The 19,610-nt window shown below is 46.6% G+C and overlaps 1 protein-coding gene across 6 annotated transcripts in view; it reads left to right on the top strand.

The window, feature by feature from the left end:
• DENND5B (DENN domain containing 5B) overlaps positions 1-19,610 on the top strand; it is a 1,683,961-nt gene that overhangs the window by 1,074,824 nt on the left and 589,527 nt on the right. For all 6 annotated transcript variants that reach the window (XM_069628551.1, XM_069628550.1, XM_069628552.1 and 3 more), the window contains one exon: positions 4,340-4,461. In XM_069628551.1, coding sequence (XP_069484652.1) covers positions 4,340-4,461 — 122 coding nt within the window. The remainder of the gene's footprint in view (positions 1-4,339; positions 4,462-19,610) is intronic.

The following is a 19,610-nucleotide window of genomic DNA, read 5'->3' as shown; positions in this document are numbered from 1 at the left end:
AAACTCATGAAATTTAAGGGGACTGAACAGCCCTAAAAAGAGGCTCACAATCCTAAGGGAAATTGACAAAGAGGGGCCAGAAATTGTCTACCTGCAGCAGACTCACCTGATGAAGGGGATGAGGGTTGCCTGCGTAGCAGGAATTATTCACTACAATACCATGCTACAGCGGGGACTAAACTGGCAAGGGTGGCAATCCTATTCCATAAAGCCTTACGATCAGAAGGGACCAAGGTCAAATGGGATCCTGAAGGGAGATATGTGATAATGAAAGAGAAAATGGGGGGCCTGATGTACACATGGGCGTCAGTATATTCCTCCAATCAGGGGCAGGAAGGGTTCTTTGAAAGGTTCCTAGAGGAACTGGGCAAGTTCAGGGAGAGGGGAGAGGGAAATTATCGTATCTCGGGATTTTAACCTAGCAGCGGATCCCGTCTCGGATAGGTCAGAAGGTCTGAGGGAGCATGCAACGGGGACAATGTCCAAACGCCTGCTCAGAAGGTTTAAAGAGGAGGGGGGTCAGTGATGTGTGGAGGACACAAGAGAGACAACTCTTTTTATTCACATGCCGACAAGACCTACTCCCGAAATATATTATATTATGGCAACATGAGGGGTGGTGCAAGCAACCAGCAAGTATATATTGGGAGCATGACAGTATCGCACCATGCACGATCTCACTCGAGAGGGAGGGAGAGAACACGCGGAGAGGGACTGGGGGATGGAGACCAGAAGATCTTCTCAGAGATTGTGAGGTGAGGCAACAGAGAATGAGATATGCATATTTGTGGAGGACGGGAGCGGTGGGTGGGGGGTGAGGGAGACAGTCAGGGGGAGAGATGGGATGCGTTTATGCAGCACATTAAAGAGTACTTCATAAGGGCTTCAAAGAAGAGCCACGAGGAAAGGAGGGTGGCAGTGGGGTGACTAGAGGGAAAGAGAGATACGGGATCTCAAGAGGATGCCCGAGGAGAAGGGAACGAATAAGGTGGCCAGGAGACTAGCGCATGTGAGTGGGCAACTTAAACAGTTGACTAACAGGTCGGTGGAGAGCACCCTCCTAAGGAGGAGGCAGAAGTTCTATGAGCAAGGTAATAAAGTGGGGACAGCCTTAGCACAGCGGATAAGGACCAGAGAATAGAAAATATTTATAGACGCACTGGAGGATGGGGGGGGGGCAAACAAGTGGGGGCAGAGGGAGCCAAACGTAAGATTGTGAGTTCTATGCAGACCTATGCGGGGAGGACCCAACAGATGAGGCAGGGCAAGCGGCATACCTAACGGGTTGAGATGGGCAAAGACGAGCCCCCGAGCAAAAAAGACCAACTATAGGAACCCATAACATGCGACAAGGTGCCAAGAGCAATATCACGATGAAAGGTAAACCAAAGCCCGGGGGAAGATGGGCTAACGGTAGCATTCTACACAATATTTAGGGAGCCACTCACCAAAGCCCTTATGGAAGTATTGAACTATTTTCAAGAGAAGGGGAAGATATCCAAGTCCATGAACATGGCACACATCACTCTCATCCTGAAGCTGGGGAAGAATCCACACCTATGCTCCTCACACCGTCCTATAGCGCTCATCAATGTGGATGCCAAACTATATACGAGGTTATGAGCAACAAGGTTAGAAGGTATTTTGTTTGGTCTGTTGATGCAGGACTAAGCAGGGTTTATTCAAGGACTGAACATGTTTGACAATTTAAGAAGGGTACTACATATTATCGACAAGGCGGGGGAACGCCACACCCACTTGCTTGTTAATGCTAGATGCCGAGAAGGCATTTGACCGCGTCTATTGGGCCTTCATGGAGCAAATACTCAGAAAGGTAGGAATAGGACCACATTTTCTTTTATTTATTTTTTTTAATTTATTTTCAAAAAGTTCATAACAGAGAAACAGTATGTACATAATATAACATCATGTGATAATCATAACAAAGCCAACAGAACTATATACACCAGAAAAACCCCCTCCCCCAGGAGTCGCAAAACAATCAATGGTACAGGCTAGCTACCAGCATCCGCAAGCTAAGGTTAAGTGAATGGGGGGTTGACCAATCCATTCTCAGTAAGAAGAGGAACAAAGCAAAGATGCCCCCTCTCCCCACTCCTTTTCGCCCTGGTGATGGAACCCTTTGCACATCGGATAAGGGAGAATAGGGAGATCTGAGGGGTCAGATGGGCGAAGACGCACCACAAAATAGGCCTGTTTGCTGATGATGTGGTCCTGATGATCACCGAACCGGAGAACTTGCTACTGGCAATAATGGAGGAGGTAAGGGCTTTCTCTGTAGTGTCTGGCTTTAAAGTGAATTTTGGAAAGTCAGAGATTCTAAATGTATCTATAGGGGATGGAAAGGGGCCAGCTGGAAAACAGTAACCCATTCAGGTGGGCATCGGGACCAGTCTGATACCTGGGGTGAGATTAACATTTTCCATAAAACAAACAGTGGGGGCAAATTACCCGCCACTGCTGAAACAAATCAAGGCGGTCCTAGCAAGATGGAGAGGGCTGTACATATCATGGTTTGGAAGGATAGCCGCTGTCAAAATGAACGTACTTCCTCTGCTTGTATATCTTTTCCAGGCGATTCCCCTGGCAGTCCCGGGGAGACCAACGAAAGACATTCAGGAGTGCATCATGGGGTTTACTTGGGGAGGGAGAAAGCCGAGGATGGGGAAGAAAGTGCTATTCGGGAGCAATGCTCAAGGAGGAGTGGCCTGCCCCAATATAATGAAATGTTACCAGGCTGTGCAACTGAGTGCAATGGCAGAGTGGGGGAGGGCAGAGAATCAGAAACACTGGGTGTACATGGAACAAGCAGTGGCGGGAGAGCACCTTTGCAAAGTGTCAGGGATGAGAAAGGTTGACAGGACAGATGGGCTGTTGGGAAATCCAATTACAAGAAATACCCTGATGATTTGGGAGCAGCTGAACAAGAAGTTTAGATTATCTCCTTGGCCATCGCAGCGGACACCCATTTTTGGAAACTGCCTTCCCACCAGAAAGGAATATAATCAGTTTAAACAGTCGGTGGAGGGATAAGGGAAATCGCAATCTGTATGAAGGAACCCAATTCCGGTCATTTACAGACTGCAGAAGGGAACTGGGCCTAAAGAAAGGGGACCTGTTTGTGTATCAACAATTAAAACATTGGGTGGGAACCCCCGCAATGATGGAAGGAGCTACAAGAGAATATACAGAGTGGGAAAAGCTAATGTCATCTATAGAGAGTAACAGGGGACTGATATCGGTGATTTATAAGATATTGCTAAGTGAGGAGAAGGAGGGAGAGGGGCACTGAGGGTCAAATGTGGGAAGGTAAGGCGAAAGGTGCTCACAGACAAAGAATGGGACAAAGCACTAAAGGGCTGGTACACCGCATACACTTTGGTACAGCATTGGGAACTACAATACAAGCTCTTACACCAGTTGCACTACACCCCGGAGAGACTTCATAAAATCTTTCCCTCAGTGTCAGCAGCGTGTTGGAGGGGGTGTGGGGAAGTGGGAACGATGGAACACATCTGTTGGGGATTTGCCCGCGGCTTAAACATTTCTGGCAGGAGGTGAAATCAAAGGTGCTTGAAATAATGGGAGTGGATATGGCGTTGGATGGAGTGGTGGTGCTCCTAGACGCTATGCCTGAGGGACAATGTAGTATGGGTGCGGGTGCTGGAAAGTGATGGGCAAACCTAATGATGGCTGCAAAGAGATGTATAGTTAAACAGTGGAAACAGAAGGAGCCGCCATCCATTATACAATGCTACTATGCAATATGGGACACGTTGGATGTGGAAGAAATGATGGCGACAATACGGGGGTCATTCAGGAAATTCAGTAAAGTTTGGTCACCCTTCATAAACTCTCCAATTAAGGACACCACACACGTATACACCCTGAAGAGACGGAAGGCACTAGGGATATTAGAGGAAAAAGAGGGCTGAGCCGCAATTAATAGGACTTAAGGGGCCGCTTGTAGGAACTGGTGGGGCCGAGGGAAGAGGGGGGGTTGCTGTTTATGTAGTGTACAATGTTGATTGAAAATATGCTATGCAAAATGTTCCATGAAAATACAAAGCTAATCCTATATGTTAACAATGTTGAGCAAATAAAGATTTGGTTAAAAAAAAATATATATATCCCATCATTTTTGATTTTCCATTTCGTAAGAGTGAACCTGCAACTCATATGTTATGTGCAGATCTCTGCTCTTTACTACAAGATCATCTTGAAATTGATATAAAGACTTGATTGAGAAATTGTAGATAGATTTTTGATAGATGGTGCTGTATTTCACATAACTCTTATGCACTTGTTTGATTTTCAGAAAACTTTACAAGCGTTATGCTTTTTTGCGCTGTGAAGAAGAGAAAGAGCAGTTCCTTTATCACCTTCTCTCTCTCAATGCTGTCGATTACTTCTGCTTCACCAGTGTCTTCACCACCATCAGTAAGTTTCAGACTCTACCCGTAAATGTGTATTCTCTAGGCAAGAATATCTGCGGTAATCTGTGAGTTGTTGTAGAAAATGTAGGCAATTACAAATGTTTTTGGTGCCCATTTGACAAGTTGGTTATCCAAAAGGCCATGCTGCCATACATAGTACATTGATGAGCTGGGAAACCTTTGTCAAAGTGAGGAAAGCAAAGGGAATAAATGATGTCAATGGCTCACATAAAAGAATCACTAATTTAAAATTCCAGATGCCTCAGGAGTTAAGTTGTATGCTGTAGGAATGATTGAGCCACACTTTCAAACTTCCTGCACGTCTAATGCTGTAGTTTAAACAGTTCACAGGCAATGTATTCATTTTACACTTAACATTTAGGTTGAGGCCTATAGTTGGGTATTTAAAAATGACCACATTTGTTCTCAAGTTCTTACATTATGGTGTTAGTTTGTAGTATACTGGGCACTCATAAATAAGTTTGTAATGCACAAAATAGATGGCAGAAGCCCCCTTTCAGACGTTTGGCAAGTGGTACAAAAATACATATGGGAATTCGGAAACCCATCCATGGAAAAGTGCAGGCTTAAGTGAATTTCTTGATTCATATTTGATCAAAGTACTTAAAGACGAGTCTTATCAATCTGGCTTTACATCTATGGTTATGTGACATAATGGGATGGCCATGCTAGGATCTGATAGAAGCCATCCTATCTGGAGATGGCTTAGAATGTCAAAGGCCCAGCTGCAAAAACTGCAAACATGGTCAACGATTTAAGCATTGGCTAAACCTAATGTCTTTAAATATTATATATAAATCATCACTTAGCTAGTCAGAAAGGTGTAAAGGTGTACATACATATATATATATATTTCTGAGGCTTGTGGAATCTGCTTAGATCACATGCTGTGCATAGGCCGACATCTAGTGGAAGCTGCAGAGTATTAGTTTGTTTTTCGAAACTCGAAAATGGGCGTCGACACAGGGCGTGCCAGTAATACTATCCCTAGTGTGACGACTACTGTACCCATGATTCCTCACGCGTGTAGGACCCTCAGATTGTATTTTTTCTGACATGAAGTAGCATGAGGAGAAGCGCAAGTACAGATGATCTAAGCAGATATAAAGAAAGGTAAGACTACAAGCATCCATGCGCCTTCTCTCAGAGGGGAGGAAGGGTGGGTCGCATGTGAATCCAAGCAGATACAAGCATCAGAAATACGATTACGGTGAGTAATGTATCCCTTCTGAGGCTTGTGGAATCTGCTTAGATCACATGCTGTGCATAGATTAGCGAGCAGTACCTGAAGGAGGTGGAATGTGAGAAGGGTCATGAGCAAATAAATATCTTAGAACCGCTTGTCCCACTTGGGTATCTGTCTTGGAATGGGTGTCAATGCAGTAGTGCTGAGTAAAAGTGTGAATAGAGCTTTAAGTAGCTGCTTTGCAAATGGTGTCAAGGGGGACATTTGCAATGAAAGCCAGAGTGGCCCCAATGCCTCTTGTAGAGTGGGCTCTTGGCGTGAAAGGCAGAGTTTTTTCAGCAAGGGAATAACACAGCTGGAATCAGTTAATAATCCACTTAGAGATGGCACCTTTAGAGACGCGATCCCCCTCTCTGCCTGTAGCTACGGAGACAAACAGTTGGTCTGTTTTCCTTAGCGGTCTGGTCTTCTTTACATAGTAGAGCACCGCCCTACGCACATCTAGGGTGTGTAGTTTCACCTCTGCCGAACTCTGTGGGTCTTGGAAGAAAGCCGGAAGCTCGATGGACTGGTTCACGCGGAATTTAGAAATAAACTTAGGTGAGAACCTAGGGAGTGTGTGTAAAACCAGTTTATCTTTATGGACAGTAAAGAAGGGATCTTGCACTGACAGAGCCTGAATTTCACTGACCCTTCTTATAGATGTAATAGCTACTAAGAAGGCCATCCTATAAGTCAGGTATTTGAGACTACTTTTATGCATGGGCTCGAATGGGGGGCCCATGAGTTTAGATAGCACCACGTTAAGGTCCCATCCTGGTGGTGGGTTAGAAATAGGAGGGTGAAGTCTCTTTACTCCTTCCATGAAGGCTTTAACTACTGGTACTTTCCACCACAGCACCTTGTTATGGGAAGTGGTGTATGCCGACAGGGCTGCCAGGTGTAGCTTTAGTGAGTTAAAGACCAGTCCTGCATCCAGCAGGTGGAGCATGTATGTAACAATAGTGGAAGGAGTGCAATCAACTGGGTTGATTTGTTTATTCTGGCACCAGATAACGAATCTCTTCCATTTGTCAAAGTAGCAGTGCCTCGTGTTTGGCTTCCTAGATTCTTTTAGGATGTCCATACACCTCTGAGGTAATTTGAGATGTCCGAACTCTATGACCTCAGGAGCCATGCTGCCAGGTTCATTGAGTTGGGTTGAGGATGCACTGTTTGACCTTGGTGCTGGGACAGTAGGTTGTACCAGGACGGAAGTTTGATCGGTTCGCACACAGCTAATCTGCGTAAGTGTGGGAACCACGGTTGTCTCGCCCACATGGGAGCAACCAGGACGAGCGTCATCGACTCTGTTCATCTTGTTGACCACCTTCCTGATGAGAGGAGTTGGTGGAAAAGCGTACGCAAACATTCCTGACCAGTTTATCCACTGGGCGTTCCCCTGGGAGTCTGGTTGGGGGAACCTGGATGCATATCCTGGGCATTCTGTTTTCGCTTGTGGCGAATAGTTCTACAGTGGCGAAACCCCACTGAGAGAAGATATCTTCTATGACTTCTCTGTGAAGACACCATTTGTGTTCCTCTGGGAGGGGGTCTCTGCTTAGAGCATCCGCTAGAGAATTGAGATCCCCCTGGAACATGTTGCGATGACAGGATGATGTTCCGTCTGAGTGCCCATATGCAAATTTTCTGGACAAGCTTGGACAGATTTGGCGAACTAGTCCCTCCTTGCTTGTTCAGGTAAAACATGGCTGTAGTGCTGTCCGTCCGGATTTGCACTGACAGATTTAGCAGGTAGGGCTGGAACGCTTGAAGCGCTCTGAATACTGCAAGAAGCTCTAGCAGGTTGATGTGATTCTTCGCCACTGAGTGAGACCAGAGACCTTGAGCTGTGTGGTGGAGATGGTGAGCTCCCCACCCTGTCAGGCTTGCATCGGTTGTGACTACCGATCTCGGGATCGTAAAAGGGTTTCCCCTTGGACAGATTTTCTCTTGTCCACCAGTTTAGGTTTTGTACAAGTGTTGGCGAAACGACCACTAGATCGTCCCACTGACCACTTGCCTGAGACCACTGTTTCGCCAACCATTCCTGCATGGGACGCATGCGCAGGTGCGCGTGGGGGACCAGGTAAATACATGACGCCATCATGCCCAGCAACCGCATTGCTTTGCGTACCGTTATATGGCAACCGGACTGATATTGCAGAATTTGCAGCAGTATATTCCGAATTCTTTCCTCGGAAGGAAAGGTCAACCCCTCTTGAGTGTCTAGGATAGCTCCTAGGAACTGTTTGGAGGTGCTTGGCACAAGACTTGACTTTTTCTCGTTTATTGAGAAGCCCAATTCAAAGAGGATGTCGATTGTCCTTTGAATGTTTGTTCTGCAAATTACTGGGGTCTCCCCCGTGATGAGCCAGTCGTCCAGGTAAGGGTACACCGGGATTGCCTCCCTGCATAGGTGTGCTGCCGCCACCGCCAGTACCTTGGTGAATACCCTTGGAGCTGAAGCTATCCCGAAGGGCAGTACCTTGAACTGGTAGTGCCGACTGTCCACCTTGAAGCGCAAGTACTTTCTGTGCGCTGGGAACATGGCAATATGAAAATAGGCATCTTTCATGTCTAATGTTGCCATGTAATCCCCCTTTTTTAGGAGGGGGATTACCTCTTGGAGAGTAGTCATGTGAATTTTTTGAGGCTTGACATACTTGTTTGCAGGCCGGAAGTCCAATACTGGGCGCATTGTCAAATCTTTTTTTTGGCACAAGGAAGTAAGTTGAATAAATACCCTTGTTTACCTGGTGTCCCGGGACGAGTTCTATCGCGTCCTTTGCTAGCAGATTGACGATCTCCTCGAGGAGGATCTTGTGTTCCAAAGAATGTATTCTTTGTTGTGGAGGATGGTTCCGGGGACGCTCTAACAGTTCTATGCAGTACCCAGCGGATACTGTGGACAGCAACAATCTGTCGGATGTGATCCCTTCCCAAACTTGGGTGAAGTTGGAAATGCATCCCCCTACTGGGGTTGCGTGAAAAGGGACCCTGAACGGAGCGTCACTGTTTTGGTGGAAGCGTGCCGCCTCCTTTAATGGGACTGCCTCTACCCTTACCAGGTCCTCTTTTGTTGCCCCTGCCGTAACCCTGGGTAGACTGATGGTTATTATTGTTCCACGGTGTACCCTGCCCCTGGGAAAGTTCAATCCTCTCTGGGAATTTTGGCCGCGTGGGCGACGAAAATTGCCATTCCCTCTCTGATTAGGGGGTTTGTTGGTTAGTTGGCCTAGGGATTTGAGTGTCTCATACTCGTCCTTGGCATTTTTCGGAGCGTCCTCGACCGCCTTACCAAACAGATCCGGCTCCACCGGTTTATCTAACAAAGAGGCTTGGGTTTCAGCCTTGAATCCAGACTGCCGTAACCAAGCGTGTCTCTTGATAACAGTTCCTTCTGCTATCAATCTGCCGGCGTTATCTGCGGCATCAAAGGTTGCTTTTAAAATGCAACCGGACACGCCTCTTCCCTCCGCCGCAACTCGTGCCAACTGGCTCTTTAAGGGTTCTGGGGCGGAGTCTGAGTGCCGCGACTTCTTCCCACTGATGGCAGTTGTAGCTGGCCAACAGGCTGGTGGAGTTGGCAATCCTTGGCTGGTAGGCGGAAGTGGAGGCTACTTTCCTGCCCAAACCATACAGTTTCTTGCTCCCCTTGTCGGGAGGAGCTTCGGACGATGACAAGGGTGTTCCAGCCCTCTTACGGGTGTTAGTAACAACCAGGGAGTCCGGTTTCAGAGGATTTCATATGTAGGATCTTAATCCTAAATATGTTCTCTGCGAAGCCCATGTCACTTGCTTTTCTACCTTTTTGTAATCTGTATGAAAAAACATGTTATTTAGAATTACTTCACAGATTGTCCTCTATACCCCAACTCATTCACGCAGTACGCTTTCTTTGATATTATCTTGGCTGTTCTGCTGTGTGGTAATGCTAGTAGTCGCTGTGACAAATTGAGTTCTGCCCTGCCGGAGTACCACGATGAGTAGAGGCTAAAGCACCCACTCAGCACTCGTACTTCTACAAACACAATCTTAAAGGTAAAATGACCACAATTAAGAGATGTACATCCTTCGCCTTTTGTGGTTACATGGGCAGAGTGAAGGCTATACTTTCTAGAGTGGTGTGAATGTGGTTCAGTAGCAATCCAGACAGTGATGTATAACAATCCAAAATAAAGGAATGCCCAATCAAGGTTCTATAGAAAATAAACGTGAATCAAACACACCATGTACAATTACTGAATATAAAACACTACAAAAACCCACCCCTGTAGAAAGCACAGAATATGCAAAGATAGCAGATGCAGCACTGTGGGTAATGAGACAGGGGGAGAAAGAGGCAATATTAAAACCCAATTTTCAAAAGGATATGTTCTTGAAGTTGCAAAAAGTGTTTATGGTAACCTAGCCTGCCTCTTGCGTCCATAATGGACCAGGGGCAGATATTGGCTAATAGTACCTTTTGCAATGTTTTAGCGGTTCGACAAAGCAAATTAGTCTTCTGGATGCTGTTTGGAGGTTCGATGAAGTTCGAATGCGGCGCTCATGGAGGCTCATGGCAAACAGGTGTCGAAGCAGGGTTGAATTGAAGAAGGCTGTGGTTTGAAGCGTTAATCGAGAGCTGTGGTTCGAGAAGGCTCCTAGGTTCGGCAGTCTAGGTTTGTGGGCAGACTGGCTGATGATGGGAGGCTCAAAGGGCACCGTTTGGGGAGACCCCCAGGGTTGGTTCGATCCTCGACTCGTTTAGCGATGGAGCTGGCGGGTTGAACAGCAGTTTTTGCAGTACAGATGCAGCAGTACTTTGTGGTTTCGAGCCGAGGCAACAGTGGCTATTTTTTGGATGGCGCAGTGCAAACTGGTTCGAAGGGGCGGCACAATGGTTCGAAGTTAAGCGACTTCCAAATTCGGCTCCGGGTTTAACACATAGCCTGCAGCTGGAATCCTGGCTGTTTTGGCTCTCAGGAGTTGTGTGATCAGTCCTTTCCTCTGGCTCCCAAACACGGGTGTGGCTGGCACACAACTTTCAAGTGTCCTCCAACATGGTGAGGTCCTGGGCAGCAGTGTGGATGGCAGAATTGCAGTTCTTGTTCCAGCAGCAGATTCACCCCAATGGTCACAGTGAATAGTTAAGGGACAGACTGAAGGACTTTGGAAAGGACTGCTCTTCCAACAGGAACCAACAAAATCTTCAAGGGTTAAAGTCCAAAAGATGATTTTGTACATTATGCAATGAAAATGTAGAGCCGTCTTTCGAACATGTTATGTAAATGTAGCCCCTTACAGAATTTAAGAATGCAGTTTTTCGGTGGAAGTGTACATAGTTTTAATTCGCTCAGCTTGTGTATTACTGTGATAAAGTATCTGCCTATTAATGATTCATTGCTACATTATTATTTGTATGTCATGCTTTTTAGTCACTGTATTTTTTCTGCTATGGAGTGTTTTTACATACTGTTTTAAATGTTCATAATTTTTATATTTGTATGTAAGGTATAATTATGTGATTTTATGTCTAAGGTAATTAGGTTAACCCAATCACATTAATAAAAAAATATGATTCAAATAAGTGGTGGGAGACCCCTTCTAGCCTGATTTAGGGGTTCAATTCCTGCTCTTGAAATACTTGTTCTTTTCCTTATGACATCCCACCCCAAGTGCTTTGTGTTAACGGAAGTAGAGGGGACAGGAAGGAGAGATGGAGACAGAGAAAACAAGATGGTGGAGTCCTCCACATTTACAAAGTTCCCCTTGTGTACACCAACCCCTTCCCCTCTCTTATGTTCTCAATAGAATCAAACGCCCTTAGATATGCAACACCTTGGAGTTGAGGCCAAGCCTTTTGTAAATGGGTGTGACCTTTGATTCCTGTTAGAAGGCCAGCTTCCTGTGGAGCGGCTGTCCCTGGGAAAGGGTGTTACATGCCCTTAAAAAAAGAACAAAGAGGCAATCCCCCAAGGCTACGATGCTGCCAGCGGACAGGGGCAGTCTTGTATGCAAAGAATATACATAACCCTTGCACACTTGAACTGGGCTCACAGTGCTGACATGTGTGATATCAATTTAATGTGGCTAGGATAACTGAGAGATGCTGGCCACCATACACTGACTAATGTATTGCTTATATTTACAGTTTAACTTGCCACCAGGACAACATGTCATAGTTATGTCGTTTTTGGAACAAGGATGCTGATCTTAAATGCAGACCCTTTGCTGCAGAGATTTTTCTTTCACTGCAGCTTTCGGAGGTCACCTGTGACCCCTGAACCTACTCTGCCACTGGAGAGCAGGTTCTGCAGATCTGGCTACTACTGTCCCAGCAAATTAATTATGCATTGGCAATATTGCCTTGGATGGAGCAGGCACGATAGTTGAATGTCAAAGGCTATGCATCTTTAATATTTTCTTTATACTGTGTTTTCAGAGGCTAAATCGTGAAGTGATAAAAATTAAAAATAACCATGTTTTCTAATAGACAATCTACTACTGTAGAATGTTGAGAAATGAAGGGAATAGATGTAGGATTGATATATGTGTTTTAAATAATGTTTATATGTAAACAAACATGCCATAAAGTGCATATAATGCCTGATTGGGCGAATGTAAACATTTTCTAAGATTTGTATTGTGTGCTACATGTAAATCATGTGATTGTCTATATTACATTGAGTGCAACATTCTACTATTGGCCAATGCACGCCATGGAATATTAGATAAATGCAATTTCGTGGTACTTAGTTTGCAACTCAGGCTTTTTTCAGCTTTTAAAAAAAGTTCAGCTTTGACCTCTATGGAACTGTACTTTTCCTCGTTTGTTTATGCTACTCTGAGGTTTGATCAGAAAACTGGTTAATTCTCTCCTGAGTTTCTATGCATGTCAACTGCCTTCTGTTCCCTTTCCAAGTGCAGATCCTACCCTTCAAGTGTCTTCCACAGTGTTTTTAGGAGCCATTGTGCCATCACCTGGCCTTTTGGGTGTATAGGAACCCCTTTTTTACCAGTGGATATGTGCATTATCTCTTATTCCAATTTCTGCCTCTTTGTATTGTCTGCATTCTAGTGATTGGTTCAGAGTATTCGTTAATGATTCCCAAAGAATGGACAAGCACTAAAGACCATTTGGTGTAGGACACCCAAGGAAGCTTAACGTGTTTCTGAAAAGATGCAACCCACACTCTGCAACATCCCTAAAAAGGTTGGTGAGAACACATGGTATGGTTGCAAAAAGTAGCAAGCAGGCAGAGTACAAGGAAAATAAACCCCACAACCTGACCACAAGCCCCGACAAAGATAGGTGAGCAAGCAAAGGTCCTTATAAAGCATGGAATAGAAAAATACAACCCCAGGAAACAGGGTTGCAAAGGCTAGTAAGATGGTTGCAAGACACTCCACAACAATGCTGCATGGACAAATGCTATCCACTCAAAACTAGATTGGTGTGGAAAGATATAGATGCACTGAAGTTCTGTTGTGTTTAATCTCAGACTAATGCCAAAGCGCAAGGAAGCACCAAAAGAAGTCTCCCGAAGGGCACATGGTGCATAAAGACAGGAGGTGGAAAAATCCCACAGTGCAAAAAAGACTTACTTGCTCTGCATCATGAGCCTGGCACAAACGGGAACTGCTCCAGAAGAAACATGACTATTGAAGAGGACTTATAAATGTCCATCACTCATATAGACTCACACAGACAAGTTTTGGAATGCCTGTGTCAAACAAAGGGAAAAAGAGCATGTAAAGACTGCTCTAAAGGGGATCAAGCTCAATGTTCAACAGGCATTGTGTACCTTTGACCCTGTTATGCAGGATAGGATGATGAGTGGGAAGAGAAAATGAGCAGAGGAAAGCACATCTGCACACTTTTAGATTCCAAATGTTCAGGCACACAGACAAATCAGCAGATCTACTGTGATGATTCTATCATTTTGACCGCAGGTGCTTGTCAAAATGGGCCACTAGGAGCCCCTCACCGTTTGCAGAACTTTAACACACAGGTAGAAAACCTTTCTAATTAAGGTAAATAGGTTTAATAGAGCTGACGGGTCCCTGTAGCCAGACCTGGTCTCTCTGCATGGAAAAGACATGGAAGGGAAACCCAGTAACATCTAATGTTCCCTCTAATTATTTTTTTTCTCCAAGTGTGGAAATGGTTTGCTTTTGTGCGCACATTACTTTCCATGTGTGCAACCGATTAACAAGGTAAACTACTTTTTGAGCATGCATAGAGATCCTCTATGAAGGAGGGTGGAAGGGATTTTCCACTTCAAAGCCTCTATAATTCTTTACAAATCATGATAAAATGTACAATTTACAGTACTTTTCCCCTATAACATGGCTGAAAACCCCAAATGTTTTATGCCACTGCAGTAACAAAGCGCTCATTTGAAAATGTTAAAATAGCACTGGGGGGGTGGGGCAGGGGCTCGGGAGTCTGAAGAAGATGGCCGCTTGGTGACTGAGCTCCCTGCCTGTCAAGCTCTCGTGCCCAAAGCTATCCTGCTCTGCTTGTCCTTGTCACTGTCATGACCGGCTCAGTTTGAGGCCAAACGCCTGGTGAACTGACAGGCCGGTTTGTGGTGCTACAGGAGGTCGGATGCCAGAGCATGATGACATTCTACCTAATCGGGGCCCATGCGTGATATGGGCCCATATGACCGCTATGGTGCTACTGTGCGACTACTCTGAGGCTGCTGCAACGTCGGCTCCCACCCACATCGTTTGCCCTTGATACACCTGCACAGCCTGTCTACACACACTGCCGACTATTAGGAGATGACACACCCGTCTCCCTGCTAGGAAAAGCAGCTCGCAAAGGTCGCCGAAGCCTGTCTCACCCATGTATCGCTGCACATCACAGGACAGTGCCCCAACAAACAGAGCTGCTGACGGGGGAGTGGTGAGAATGAACGGGTGCTCTGCCTGATCAGCGCCATATGAACATATGGACCGCTCCGCTGTCTGGGAGGAACCATGAAGTGCAGACACTGGTTCCCCACCAGGGCTCACAAGTGGACAATCGGCAGAGCTCTGGGAGCGTGAGCCCCACCTGCTGTCAGGGGATGCCTCAGTCTAGGGTCACGGATTCCTCGGACTCCTGTCCGAGTGCTACCCGGTGAGGCAGTGTCGTCTTCACTTTGGTTCGTGGTGAATCTAGCCTGTAGGGAGTGCCTTTCCTGAAACGAGCACAGACGCCTCTGCAGGCTGTGCCTGCTCATCCCTGTATGACCGCTCGTATGAAAGCCTTGTATGATGGAATCAGACAACGAAGAGTGCATTAGTACGCTAGAGGGCAAGCACAATACAGCTAATGCCAACCTTGATGGGCTAATCAGAGTGGTGCAACGGCTGGGGGCTAAGAGGATAAAGAGAATAGGTCTAGGCCTAACAACCTCCACCTAGTAGGGTTCTCGGACACTGCCAAGGGAAGCAAACTCAGTCTGTGTATGGCATTCTGCAGGACAAACTGCACCTTGACGACCCACGCTCCTACACCATCGAAAGGGTCCAAAAGGCCCCCATTCCAAAGCTGCCTCCTGGAGAACAGCCCCACACAATCACAATGCGATTGCTGAACTTGCAGCACATGCTGGCCATACTTGATGTTTACCGGGAAGCAGGGGCTATACGACTTGAAAACAGTACGGTCTACTCCATGGAGGTGTCTAGGTGCAGGCAGGCCTTCAATCAGCCTGAGGCGCTGAAGAGGTCCAAGCACAAACATTATCTAAAATTCCTGGCAGTGTGGTCAATTCACCTAAATCGCCAATGACATTTGTTTGAAGACCCCAAGGATGCATGGCGTTTCTTAAAACTCAGAGAAAGTCACCTCAGAGTTCACCCCAATGGAGGAAAGGCCTGGACAAAGAGAAGGGATGACTACACAGCCTCAAGTGCAGCGGCAAATTAGCTCTCGAGACAGCTGAAAGAAGGCAGGCAGAAAACCGCGAGGCTTGAATCGACGACAAGACAGGCCCACAGATTGAAAGGCACAGGTGGGATTGCATGCCAATGGGCCCTTTTTATACTGTTGGCCGCAGCCTCCTTCACAGGCCAACTATGGATCCAAGTAACGTCCGAATATGAAGTTGAGGTTGCGACCTGGAGTAGGGCCACATCCGACGCATGGACGATACATGACACTTAAACTGGGTCGGTGTGGCAGCATACCGCTGACCATCATCTAGGGATCAACATAACAGGAAGAAACGCTATATGGAGCTCACCACCTGAGGGCCATCTGTGGTCCCTCCTTAATTGTATCTTTTGCTCATGCCTGTGTCTCTAAGCACAACCGCCATCTGTGAGAAACCAGGTGTCTTACCCCCTAGTCCCCGGGGATCTGTCATCCAGGTGGCCAGGATACGGCTATCACTTTTGGATCCAGTTCCTGGGGGTAGTCCAGTGCGGGAGGATCACCTGGGTGAGGGGTCTTCGGGGAGTGGGACTCCAGATGGTGAGACGCGATATACCTCTCTTACCTCAAACACCTTTACCCCATCCTACCTGATGGGATATTTAGAAACTCAGCCCCCACTCCACTTTTCCTGCATGAACACTTTTACACAGACAGCCTGCTCTGGGAGAAAACAGACTCAGACCTGAGCCATGTACCTGACATATCCTAATACTATGGTCAGGTGAGTTCAGGCAATTGACAATCACTCGCACCTGACTTTCATTACACTTCCCCGCGCGGATAAAAGGCAGAGCACGAGAGCACACTCTGAGCGAGGCAAAGCACACAAAGGTACAGCAGTTCTGAGTTGGCAGCTGAATGAGAGGAGAAAAACGACCAGGCATGAGAGGTTTGTGAGAAGGGCAACACCCTTGACCTTTTCGGCAGGAAGCAGTTACTTTCAAGAAACCTTCAAGGCAGAAAGCATAAGACCAGGAAACCAAGCTGAAGAATCCTGCATTGTGTGTCGGAGATATCGAGGGCCCTCCTGCGTAACTAACCAAGGCGGGGAGGAGCAGCAGACTCCTTGCTATCGTCCTTGGCTCAAAGAACAAAGAAACGACAGAGAATAGCACAGCCGGTGAGTTGGGGAGACCCATCTTTGTTAAAGTCAAGGTTGCAAGCTGCAACACTGGAAAACGAACATTGGAACGAACATTGTTAAACGCATGTGAGGAAAGATGTGAGTAAAGCCAAATTGCTGGTGAATATTTGAAGTTGAGAAGGAAAGATGCAATACCGTTGACTGAGTGGTCCCGCACAGTGAATGTGCCCAATCAAAATTCTCTGTATGGTATCCTGAGAAGAGCCTGTTGTGAAATATAATTGTGTGAAGAGAATCAAAGTGATTCTGCAACGGTTTAAGCAAAACCCATCGCCCATTCGAAAGCCTTTGATTCTGCTATCAAGAGGATCTGAACCCGGAGGAGGTGGATCCATGATCCGAGCCTGAAGGATGGAGACCAAGTTGTGAACATTGTGGAAAAGGGATCTGAGCCCAAAGTAGGGGATCCATGGTCCAAGCCCGGATGAGGGAGACCAAATTCTGAATTGTGAAAATTGTAGAAAAGGGGTCTGAGCCCCCGACGAGGTGGACTCGTGGTCCAAACCCAAAGGAGGGAGACCAGTCTTGAATTTGTGAATATGAAACCCTTACAAAGGAAAGGAACCTTTGTGTTTTGTTTGTTACATTAGGCCATCTGTAATAAGAGACTGTCATTGTGAGAGAGACTTTGGCGGAAGGCCCTGATGCCTGTGTTGAACTGTTAACACGTAGCCAAGAAGCCAGAGTGTTAACGTGCCGCCTTGCCCTGTGCTGAAAACGTGGGAAGGGAAGCCAACTACTCAACTATCCTGACATATCATTTCTTGAACACTTCTTTCATATACATTATCCCACAATGTTTTGTATTTAGCAGTACGGATTGGCAATAGATGTATTAGTATAGGCCCTTTTATTTTGACAGACTCCACTAGGACTGCTATATTATTTGATGGTCAGATCTTGCTCCCATCCTTCGATTTAGGTTCATTGACGTTCAATAAACACCCCTGAACTGTGATCACTTGTCTGTCCCCGCTGTTTGATAACATGCCTTCCTTACACATCCCTATGCGGGATGGTTGGAAATGCAGGCCTGGGAACGGTGGCGATTTGACCTCGCTTCCCCACGTCCCTGCATTGGTTCTCTTCTTTTTTAGTCGTCCGATTACGGGGCTCCAATGTTAGACTGCTTGGTTAGAGGGTACGAGCGGTGTTTGATTTGTGGGATAATGATTCCTGTCCGAATATGCCAAAGTCCTCACATGCTCAGAGCCACGCATGTACCGCCTGTTGATACAAATGTAATGAGCCCGCTCACACAACGCCAGAGACCTGCCACTGCCCGATCACCTGACATAGACAGATGACCACTCTCACATGTAGTTCCCTTAATGTCTGAGGGTTAGGACACCCCATTAAGTGACACCTACTAAATATGCTCTAGGACCTGCACAGGGACATTATATTCTTGCAAGAAACCCACCTGGACGTTGAGTCGGCAAAGCTATGCACGGGGTGGGTGGGATGGCTGCTCATTCCCCTTCTCGCTGCAAGAGGGGAGTTTCAGATCTTATCCTCCAGCGAGCCCCTATGGTAATACACACCATTAAGGCTCACAGAGGGTCACTGGGTACTCGTACAGAGGCAACTGCACAATCAGCACATTACTCTCATAAACATCTCTGGGCCCATGACAACACTCCAGGATTTGTCACGCATCTATTTGTCACCTGTGCACTGATTTTGATCTTTATGGGTGGGGGATCTCAATGTAGCATTATGGCCTGAAATTGACCAGCACAACACTGTGCAGTTGCAGACTGGCCCGTCCCAAGAAAGGCTTGCACACTTGGGTCTCTCCTGACAGACCTCAGATTAGTGGGTGTGTGGAGGCTTACATGAACATGTGAGGGTTTACACATTCTACTCTAACTACCATCAGTGCCATTCTCAGTGGGATTGTTGGCTGCTCCCAGGCACTATGATGATGTACATGGTTGACAGTTGCTCAATTCTCCCCATGACATTATCGGATCATGTCCAGGTCCTTGTGCGCTTTACCCTCCCGGGCGCGCCAACCAAAGTACCCTCCTGGGGAATGAATCTCATTGCACCACAATACCCTGATATGGTAGAGCTGCTAACACAGGATGTGAGCAGGTTTTGGCAGGATAATCCTAACTGATGGCTTTAACACCTTACGCTGCTGGGACCTGTTTATGGCGCACTTCAGAGGACAATTTATATCTCGGTGGGCACACAAGATGAGGGAATAGGAGTCTCTTTTGATGTCGGACCTGAGCACATACACAAAGCATAGAGGGACCCACAGGCTTACACCCAGATACTCAAGTTGTACTCCGAAATAACACGTCACCACACTTTGAGCTCAGAAGGCATTTTCTAAGGGGGCGCTCGATTTATATGCATCTGGGGGATAGGCTCCTTTGCATGTTGGCACTTGCCCTGAATGGGAAACAACGGAGTTAGTTGATAACCGGTATCCAAAACTCTATAAGTGGGACCTGCTCACAGGGACCTGGCCATAAATGATAGATTTTATCAGTTATATCAGGATCGATATGCCTCTCTGTCCATTAGGGATAGGAATCACATTACAACATACCTCAGCGACATTCCGCTACCAACACTTACTCCTGCTGAGCTCGATCTATTAAATGCGCACTTAGATGACAAGGATGTGCTCAGAGCAATTTGGGGTGTGAACTCTGGAATGGCCGCAGGACCTGACGGCCTGCCTATAGACATGTACAAGCTGATGTAAGGAGAACGTGCGCCACAATTGGGTCCGATGTTTCGAGAAGTCCTAGATGCCGACCACCTACCAGTGTGTCGGTTCAAGGCAAACCTAGTGGTCTTCCATAAAAAGGGACGGGATCCCAC

This window comes from Ambystoma mexicanum, chromosome 12, assembly GCF_040938575.1.
Source record: "Ambystoma mexicanum isolate Mex_15411 chromosome 12, UKY_AmexF1_1, whole genome shotgun sequence".
Classification (NCBI taxonomy): Eukaryota; Metazoa; Chordata; class Amphibia; order Caudata; family Ambystomatidae; genus Ambystoma; species Ambystoma mexicanum.
This window is presented reverse-complemented; position numbering and strand designations above follow the sequence as displayed.